Raw genomic sequence first — 10,090 nt, 5'->3', positions numbered from 1 at the left:
TCTGCTTGTCCAAGAAACAAGAGCTCTTTGGAACCATGGGGAAGAAGGAAACAGGCTGGCAGAGAATGAATGCTGAATCTGAAGAAGAAAGAGTCTGGGCGTTCCTTGAGTTGGGGATAAGATGAGAAAGGGGACCACTAAGTCAAATTAAAAATCCCACACAATGCACGTCAATGTGGAGGATGGTTTCTTCTGTAATTCTTCCAGCACCATCCATATTCTTCAAGTATCTGAAATACTACTAATTAGCACCTTTGTGTCGCAAGCAAAACAAAACAAGTACCTCAGTTCATGTCTGGGTCAACTCCCACTGGGGTGGTCTACACTCACAGGAAAAGTGTCTTGAGGTAGTTCAAACCTTTGGAAGTTTGGGTCTTAAACTTCCCTCTGTGGAAGACAGTCAGAAGCCACAAGTGGTGCGAATGTTCACGGGTTTCTTTTTATTTTATTTTTCAATTTTTATTTGGGTTTTCTTACAAAGGTTGACAATGTCCACAACAGGTGTCAGAGTGTTAAAAAAAACAAAAAAAGAAAAACCACAAAAATAACACTGCAGACATTTTGGGGAGGGGCCAAGGGAGGAGACTTAGTTGGATCATATTGCACACTGCTCTGACCAATCCTTCTTTTTTGCCCACAGTTTAAGATGTAGGTGTATAGAAGACATGGAAGGATTCAGCTTTCAGGTTTTTTTTTTTTTAAAGGAAGAGATGGCAAAGAGAGAGTTTTTTCAGGGGCTTTTGGTTTTTAATTTAGGTTGAGTTCACTCATTTGAAACAGACAGGGCCAACCTCCACACGGAATTCTTGGTCAGCACCACCGATGTCCAGAGGTGCAATGTCGAGGAACGGCAGGCGAGATGGCTTGTTTGTTTTGTATTCAATGATTGTCTTGCCCCATTCATTTGTCTTTTTCTGTATAATAAAAGAAATGGGAAAGAAGGAGAATACATAAGGGCACTACAGTTGCATCTGACTCACAACTATGTGTCAGAGTCTAGGAAAGCCATTTCTCGGCCATCCATACTTTTCTGAAGATAGGTGTTTCTGTTTAAGAGGTTCATTGTTGACATACAGTGTCAAGGTTGTCTCTCAGGGAATGATTCTCACTTAGGATAAGTTTCAAATACATTTGAATAAATATTCTTTTAAAGGTGAGTATATGGTGTGTGTGTGTGTGTGTGTGTGTGTACACGTGTGTGTGTGTGCGTGCGTGCGCGCGCGCGCGCGCGTGTGTGTGTGTGTGTGTATTTATATATGTGGTGTGTTTGTGTATCTTGTATGTGTGTGGTGTGTTTGTGTATCTTGTGTGTGTGTGTGTGTGTGTGTGTGTATGTGTGTAGAGAATTGGGTAGATATGCTTTAATTTTACACTTAACATTTTGTTCTACTTAGAGCATATCATATAAAACATATTACATACTTTTATACATGAAAAAAGTCTACAAAAAAATTGGATGTAGACCATAGTATTAGGTGCAACTGAAGCATTTTAAACATCAATGAGTTTTAAATTTTTGGTAGATGCTAATACCAAGGAACTTCTAATGCTGAGGGGAAATCAAGGACTGTGGGCATAGGAGTTAGTTCAGTGTGTGAGTCACATAGAAGGCGGTATCTAATATGAATTCCTGAGGTTATCAGAGAACTGTTGGATGCACTTAAGTGCATTTTAAAAAGAAAGATCAATTAAGCTAGGCCTCTCATTCATCTTTTCATTTGATAGCCTAAGTTAGAACCGCTCACCTCATTCCCTAAAATAAATTGTCCTCCCGCCATTTTCCCATTACTTACGGAGCAGCCATCGACAAGCACGGAGTAGGTGAACCTGCTGTTGCCCTCAGCAACAAGTTCGACATCGTTGGAACCCTGCAGAAGCACTGCTTTGTTCAAGCTGCCGGTCTCCTCATCCAGGTAGGCGATGCTGTTCTTACAGTGGTAGGTGATGTTCTGAGAGGCACGGTTGGCCAGCAAGCGCATGAAGGCGAGCTGAGTGGCCATTTCCTTGGAGGACACCCCTTCTACGTTGTATTCAAACTGGAGGAGAAAGTGAGGACTCTTAGATAGACGCCTCAGACTAACACTCAAATAAAACAGTCAAATACGTAACGGAGACATCATGGAGTCAATCCGGGCTTAGGAAAAGGGTGCTTTCAAAGGAAACTTGGCGTGCTTGTTAAAGCTTAAGTTGCTTTGAGGACCATAAAATCTACCTGCTGAGGGCAGGGTCATCAAAAAAGAGCATCTGACTCAGTTATGCATCACTGCAAATGTTTCTCCTCGTTAGAATTTGTGACTGTGAGATGGAGTCAGACCTCATTCTGTTTTCTGGAATGTACTGGATTCTAGTGTCATTCGGTAACATCGGTGGGAAGGTTTGATTAAAAATTCAGAGACGATGCCCACATCCTGAAATATACATCCATAGCTGGGGGGCTATCGACTGGCTGATGCACCTTTACATGGAATCGCATTAGCTAGTTCTCCAATGATTACCCATTAGGTCAAATTTGAATAATAACGTTGAATTAGATGAATGTGTCCAATCTTTTAATACACGGTCTATGACAGACTTGGAATTTACGAAAAGAGTGGTTTCTTTTAATAAGTTCATGAAGGTAAAGGATGAAAGTCCAAACAATTAAAAAGCAAATGATGCTAAGAAAATCATATTTAGGAGAATGAGGAATACTTGGAGAATTCTGTACCTGGCTTCCACCATTGATAGTCTCTCCTAACCAGACATGCTTGTTGGCCTGGGCTCGGCTGTACGCGTTCTTGGCTGGGGTGTTTACAGGTTGGGCTTGGATGCAGGTTTCACCAGTTGAGAAATCACAGTACACTTTGATGGCATCCATAGTACATCCTTGGTTAGGGTCAATCCAGTAGTAATCTTTTTAGGAAAGAAAATCCAGCTGGTAAGCTTACTGAAAAAATGTTGGTTCTAATAATAATAATTTGTCAATAATATTGATTCCCATAAGAAAACGTTTTGATGGTGCTGTTACATCACCTATTCCACAGTTTGTGGGAAGGGGTTGACTATTTTTAAGAGTCCCCTTGTCTTCGTGAAACATCCAATCAGAGTGTTTAGACCCCCCCCCCCCCCCAGGCAGGAGAATCAAAGCTTAAAAGGCCCACTAAGACTAGAGCGAATCCAAGGCCAGTTTAGTGAGACCTGGTCTTAAAACAAAGTGTAAAAAAAACGTATCCTTTTTACGGGGGTGGAACTCTGTGTTGGACATTTGGCTAGCATGTCTAAGGCCTGATATTTAATCCCTAGTCCTGGGAGTAAAGGAATAAACAACTCAACAGACTTAAGGGTGGAAGTGGGCAGAAGAAGCCAATGATATTTCATTAGCTGGGTATGAATTTTGACAGTGTAGACTTTTGGGGCCCAAATACGTGTTTGTTCTAAGCATCAATAGACATTGATTTTGGAAAGGTCAGCATATGAGGGACCAGTGTGGTTTGACTGTTCAACCCACCGCTGTTCCACTCTGGGTGGCTGAGTCTTAAGTCCCGGCATGTGCGAGCAGGGTTCTTTCTAGAGCCTTCAGGAGTGAGAAGGGTCTCAATCTGGTTATTGAGGGATTTCAGAGTTGCATCAACTTCATAGTCCTTGGGTCTGAGTGAAGGCTGTGAGCGAGGCTGGTCAGCCCTGTAGAAGTCTCCTTCAAAACCAAAGTCATAGCCACCTCCGCTGATACCAGGAGGCCCAGGAGGCCCAGGGGGACCAGGGGGACCCTGTGAAGTAAGAGTCAGAGAGACGGCTTTACATTGGCTCATGGTGGAAGAGGCAGCTAGGACAGGAAAGTTTCAGGTGTGTTTCGTATCAGTACATGTTCTAATATGAGAAAAAGGAACATGCTTATGTAAACAGACTACTTGATCTCAGTCACAAAGTGAAGGTTTGAAAAAGCCACCTATACAAACAGTTGACAGACTTTTCAGAGAGTTACTGAATCTACTCCTGAGTGCTATCAAAATCTTGTCAGTTTAGTCTGAAGGAAGCATGCCTCTGGTCAGAGAGGCCCTGAGCTATCCCTCCAAGTCATACTTACGGCGGGACCTTGGCTGCCCTGAGAGCCACGAACACCAGCCGGCCCAACTGGTCCAGGATGTCCTGATCTACCATCTTTGCCAACAGGGCCAGAAGGACCAGCAGGACCCTAAAGAGAAAGGATACTGAGTGCTTATAAATGAGTGAAACCCCACAGGTAACAGTAGCCTAGGGCTTACTGCCCGCATAATTCTTTAGTTCACGAGAAGAACTTCAGTTTTGATTCACTTACCCTGGGACCAGCAGGACCCACTGGGCCAGGAGCTCCTTGGTCACCATGTAGGCCCTTTAAAGAGAGCACAGAGAAAAAAATTATACTTTCAGAACATGAGTCAGTAGATAGTTTTTTTTTTCTTCCCAAATTGAATGGAAAACTTTCATTTCAATGGACTCTAGATTGAGAAAATTGAGAATGCAAAGTGGGGCTCTTTTCTTCCATTATATCTATTATGCTCAATTATTTTTTTCTACAAGCTATTTGAACAGTGCCATATTAGTCATCCTTCTAATTATATTTATTTTAAGTACAGTTGAAGGACGCCGTTGCCAGGAGATGTTAATACACGGACGTTTCTGGCTCCTTTAACCCTTACCTCTGTGTGTTAGACTATGAAATCAGATTCTCTCAGAGAGGAGGTGTTAGCTGGAGAAGTGGAATGAGTGGAAAGAAGGCAGGGTGTTTTACAAAGTGACAGTGGGCGTCAGAGGAGGGTCCTAAAGACCAATCAGGTTAGAACTCATGAAAGATGGTCACTTTTCACCTACAGCAAGACCAGGAAGACCCTGCAATCCATTGTGTCCTTTTAAGCCAGGAAGACCTCTGGGCCCTTTGTCACCAGGCTCTCCTTTGTCACCTCGGATACCTTGAGGACCCTATAAAGAAAGAGAAAGAGATGTGTTTCTACTCTTTTAGAGCAATATCACTTATTTCTCTTCAAAGGATGTTTAATCCATTTACAAAGAAAACTTGAGGCATGCAAAAGTCTAACTGGGCTACCATCTTCTCTGCCATCTCCTTTAACTGAGCAGTTACTTATGACTAACTAATACGAACAAGCAGAATAGACTTAAAATCGATGAAGTCATCTGAATCATTCCTCACCATGGACTAAAGTGCCAAAGTCTAGCCTCTTATATTATCTATTGTCTAAGTAGATGGTTTAGAATCATTCTTCTTAATTCTTAAGTGTTAATTATCACCATGTACATACACTAGGACCTCTTGGACCAACAGCACCAACGGGACCAACAGAACCAGCAGGACCCTGTGAATTAGAAAAGAAAAGCAGAACTCATCAGCCAAGTTCAAGATCATCCTCTTGCTGTCCTCAGTGCTCAGGTGTGAGGCCACAGTAAAGTTCACAAGGGTGACAACATTTGCATACTTACAGGTTCACCGCGGTTTCCATGTTTCCCAGCAGGACCCACAGAACCGTGAGGACCAGGAGCACCTGCAGCACCAGCCGGACCAATGTTGCCAGGGTAACCACGCTCTCCCTACCAGAGGCAAAAGTGAAGCTTAGCACTAATCTGTCGGTATCTTGATCACTCTTAAATCAGAGAAAGGTGAAAAAATATACTGACCTTGTGTCCAGGTTGACCATCACGACCTGGGGGACCATCACTGCCAGGGTTACCCTATGAGAAAACCATGCAAATTAAGGTGCTTTGGTGAGGTTCTGTGATCCATTAGTTTTGCTGTCTCTGATACTCTGCCCTCATTATTCCCAGTGTTCCGTTTAAAAAAAGGGAGCAAGACCCTCCTAATTTATTTTTTAGAGATATTTTGAACATTGGAGCCGCAATGTACAGTCTGCCAATTAAAGACCATTTTCAACCCCAAGCAATCCTCACAGTTTTACTGCGAAGAAAGATCATTATATGGAGAAGTACATTTTCAAGTTTAGAAACTCAGGGTGTGAAGCCTCATTTCAACACTGGAAGTTGACACACAGTGAAATCCTGCTTGGTTTTATTTTAACAAACCAAGTATTGCACTCACATCACGACCAGCTTCACCAGGGGCACCGTTAACTCCAGGGCTGCCTACAGCACCAGGGGGACCACGGGCCCCAGGAGGGCCTGCGATGCCCAGAGGACCAGGTTCACCCTAGAGTGACAGAGAAGAGAAAAATAACATCACTATCATCAGACAGAATGCTGATCTTCCCTGGCCAAAATAACTCCCCCAAATTTCTAGTTTAAAAGAGAAAAGGCAAGTTGAATGTAGATCGGGTACAACATTGTAGGGATCACTGTAGCAAGATAGCCTTGCTCTGTCTTCCCTACAGTTAGAGGATCAGTTGTGTGGATGTGGCTCTGTATGGGAGTGAGAGGAGGGTCTGATGGCATGAAATGCATCACAAATAAAATTAATTCATAACGTTGATAGTTTCTGGATCAAAGATGGTTTCAAGCTGCTGTCATGTATAGGGTTAAATGAAATGATTCATGAACTTCCCGCGAACAATCCCATCCTTCTTGCGGGGATAATGATGCCAGGAATTCACATCACAGAGAAGTAAATGCAATTAGAGCTTATATCATTCTTAAGTGTGCAGAAAGAACAAAAAATCATTCTGCATAATGTTAAGCTGTGCCTTTATAGTGTGTGTCTAAGTAAGGTAGTATTAAAGCTTCCCAGATAGGTGACATGTAATCTGTATAAAGAAAATGCCATGAGTAGAAAAATCTTAAGTGGAGTTATTCAGCGATCAATCTGTCACGTTTGAAGTGGCAGCTTTTAAAATCTTTTATTATGTTAATGGGAATCAGAATGGCATCAAACTCACCAGAGCACCAGCAATACCCGGCAGGCCACGTTCACCTCTAGAACCAGGGAGACCCAGAATACCGGGAGCACCAAGAAGGCCCTGAGGACCTGCAGTACCAGGGGGTCCCTAGATGAAAGAAAAAAATGACTGATTATTACTGGTAAGACCTTATCTCATAATACAGATTAGCTCAAGGATTGTGAAAACGGGGGCTCCTGGGTTTAGGAACAGGCCAGTGACTTCTATTTGGTGGGACACATCCTTGAATGTCTTTTTCTTTCTGAGGATAACAGTAAATTTACATTTTGGTATGTATATATGTATATATGTAGTTGAGATTAATAGAGTCATTGGGGGAGTGGATTTAATCTTTATAGACTCTATTCAGGGAAGAAAATTTTGACCTTGACTTTGAAGGTCTAATGCAGGCATTTTGCAGAACTGCTGTAACTCTGAACCAGGAATATTTAAGGAATCAGCAGTTTATGAAGCTTGATTAGTTTACAGAAGGCTGGCTACAGCGGTAGGATTCTGTGCTAATTCTTGGGTCCCTAGAGAGCACAAAGGGCTGTTGCACTCCCTCATCCTCTGTCATTCTTATCATGTGCTTTTGGTGCATCTGCTACCAACCACAACACCTTATTGCGTGTTGGACAGATTTCTTGGCTCAACCGAGCTCAACTGGAGAGCCCGCATTACTCACTAATAGATATATACCACTTGAGGATTTGTAAAGGGGCTTTATTCTAACTCAACTTAAGTATTGAGAGAAAGGAGTTTGAAATCACTTACTGCAGAACCAGGTTCTCCAGAGGGACCCTTTTCACCAGCAAATCCAGGGGGACCAGATGCACCTGTTTCTCCTGTTCGGCCAACTGGACCTTGGTCACCTCGGGGACCACGAATTCCTTCTTTACCAGCAGCACCAGGGGGACCAGGGGGGCCAGTAATACCCTGTGATCATATGTATAAGGTCATTTGTTTTCTGTGAGTTGTTACAGACCTGGAGGGGAGTTGTCTTGCTCGTAGATACTAGGATTTGAACAATGTCACTCTGAAATATGTTATCTCAGCCATTTTTGGAACTGTTAATATTCTTCTTCCTGCCTGTAACAAAGCTAATTGATGAGGCAGAATAAGTAGGACATTTTAGTGATAAAGAAAAGACATGTTATGTCACTGGTACCCTGGCACATTGGGATCAGAATGAGGAAGAGATTTAAGTCTGCTGATTAAGTCTTAGTTGAAGGGGACTTTGGATTCTTGCAGACTCTGCCCATTTCTTCTTAAGCACAGCCAACCCTGGCATTCTGTTCATAACTAAGGAACTCGTGTGCTTCCGACTAGGTTTAATTAAATGCCTCCAAGGAATGAAGACTTTTTTTTCTGTTATGAATGTGTAAAAGATTCCAAGAAATCAACATCTTTGCTATTTCTTTCCCCCTGAAACCTCAACTGGAATACTTAATCCTTGATAATTAATTAAATTCTCTTGAGTCCTGACAGGAGGGTCTGAATGAGAATTAAGTTAGAGACCACACTACCTTTAAATTCAGGAACAATTATAGCTTTAGAATGGAGGCAGAATGTTAGCTATAAAGGGTAATTAGGCAGAGAAATATCAGATATGTGACCAAAGCTCTTGTTGCATTTTTCTTTGTAAAAAGAGATTGAGCATTCCAAAGGGTTCTGGTATTTAAATGAATAACAGTACTTAGATTGATATTTTAAAATATAATTTGCAATGATTTTAATCATTCATGAAAGAGAATTTTAAATCAGGACAGTATTAGCAAATATTAATAATTTGTTTTAATAAATATTTTCTCCCCTAATTTCCTACCAGTGGCCTGGTCTTCTGGTGAGAGTAAATGGAGATACATTGGGAATGATGCACTCACACTGGGTCCAGGGGGACCAGTCCGTCCAGCAGCACCAGGGAAGCCAGTCATACCCTAAGAAGCAAGCACATTCAAACTCAGTCAACTCTAGGAATTATGATAAGAAAAGGTCTTTTCCCTTTGGAAAATTATCATGGGACTAAAGATGATCCACAGAAGAATCCCTCAGCTTCAGGTAGGGGGCACTTAGCTAGGGTCCTGAAGGCTTTAAGAGTCTATACATCTTATCAGTATGCTAGTAGATGTAATGTCTACATTTTACACTAAGATGGTTGGTACTTTCTGAAATGCTAGCAGGTTATCTGATGGTGAGATGGGAGAATATAAGCTATTTTCATTAGGATATATGAATGTTTATTGACCACCTGGGCTGGGTGAGAGGGAGGGGAAACTAGAAAAGGGAGTGTTGTTTATAGAAGGAAGTATGAAATTGAGCCAGAGTATTAAGTATTGCCTAAGTAGGAAAAACGGGAGAGGGACTCTTTCCTGGGGACCTCTGAGTCTCTAGGGAGTTGGGGTGAAAACCTGGCATGACAAGGAGGCTCATGCCAGTCAGAAGAATTGAGACATTAACAAAAGGATATGAGGTACCAGAGGAATCCTTGTTCTTTTTCCCAATTAAACTGCCTGAGTTTGACCCTGCTTATTCCCCTGTGAGGGAGTAGCAGCCTCTGCTACCCTGAGTTGATGCTGGGGTTGAGTTAATGCCTGTGTAGCGGACTTTAAGCTCACTACTGGTGAACTTCGTAATTTTTCTGATTAGATTGGAATGAACAGGACTCTCAAGACCCTCCTTTTTCACAGTTCAAATTTACCAGCATTCTTAAACTTTCCAACTGTCACAAATAAGTAAGCTAAGAAAGAAAAGTCAATTGTAAATACTCACAGGGGGCCCTCCGTCACCACGACTTCCAACAGGACCAGGTGGGCCATTAGGACCCTAAATGCAAGCAAAAAAGGTGGCTTCAGATCACAAAACTATAACTCTCATACATGTCACGCTTGTTTTCCCGTGGCTCATTCTCTAGCCCTTCTACCCTCGAAGAAAATGTAGAAATGAAACACAGTCATCTATGTCACATGAAATAAATGTTCCATTCCAACTAGTAACACCCCATGGATCACTGAAGAATGAAAACAAGATATTTACAAAACTTTTACATGGTGTTTAAATGTGATTAAAAAAATAGTCTTGTAGGGTGTGGTGGCCCATGCCTTTTATCCCAGCACTTGGGAGGCAGAGACAGGCAGATCTCTTAAGTTTGAGGCCATCCTGGTCTACAGAGTAAGTTCTAGGACAGCTAGGCCTACACAGAGAAATCCTGTCTAGAAAACTACCATATGTGTGTGTAT

General features: G+C 42.2%; 1 protein-coding gene across 1 annotated transcript in view; it reads right to left on the bottom strand.

Annotated features, from left to right (window-relative positions):
* Nucleotides 1-420: 420 nt before the first annotated feature.
* The window catches only part of Col1a2 (collagen type I alpha 2 chain), a 35,540-nt gene continuing 25,870 nt past the window's right edge, over nucleotides 421-10,090 (bottom strand). The window contains exons 38-52 of the mRNA XM_052173205.1: nucleotides 9,624-9,677; nucleotides 8,738-8,791; nucleotides 7,629-7,790; nucleotides 6,855-6,962; nucleotides 6,065-6,172; nucleotides 5,647-5,700; nucleotides 5,452-5,559; nucleotides 5,274-5,327; nucleotides 4,828-4,935; nucleotides 4,295-4,348; nucleotides 4,064-4,171; nucleotides 3,488-3,746; nucleotides 2,708-2,892; nucleotides 1,794-2,036; nucleotides 421-914 (exon numbers count right to left, since the gene is read on the bottom strand). Coding sequence (XP_052029165.1) covers nucleotides 768-914; nucleotides 1,794-2,036; nucleotides 2,708-2,892; nucleotides 3,488-3,746; nucleotides 4,064-4,171; nucleotides 4,295-4,348; nucleotides 4,828-4,935; nucleotides 5,274-5,327; nucleotides 5,452-5,559; nucleotides 5,647-5,700; nucleotides 6,065-6,172; nucleotides 6,855-6,962; nucleotides 7,629-7,790; nucleotides 8,738-8,791; nucleotides 9,624-9,677 — 1,806 coding nt within the window. The 3' untranslated portion in view covers nucleotides 421-767. The remainder of the gene's footprint in view (nucleotides 915-1,793; nucleotides 2,037-2,707; nucleotides 2,893-3,487; nucleotides 3,747-4,063; nucleotides 4,172-4,294; nucleotides 4,349-4,827; nucleotides 4,936-5,273; nucleotides 5,328-5,451; nucleotides 5,560-5,646; nucleotides 5,701-6,064; nucleotides 6,173-6,854; nucleotides 6,963-7,628; nucleotides 7,791-8,737; nucleotides 8,792-9,623; nucleotides 9,678-10,090) is intronic.

This window comes from Apodemus sylvaticus, chromosome 2 (genome assembly GCF_947179515.1).
Source record: "Apodemus sylvaticus chromosome 2, mApoSyl1.1, whole genome shotgun sequence".
NCBI lineage: Eukaryota > Metazoa > Chordata > Mammalia > Rodentia > Muridae > Apodemus > Apodemus sylvaticus.
The sequence above is the reverse complement of the archived record's forward strand: the minus strand, read 5'-3'. Positions and strand labels throughout refer to the sequence as shown.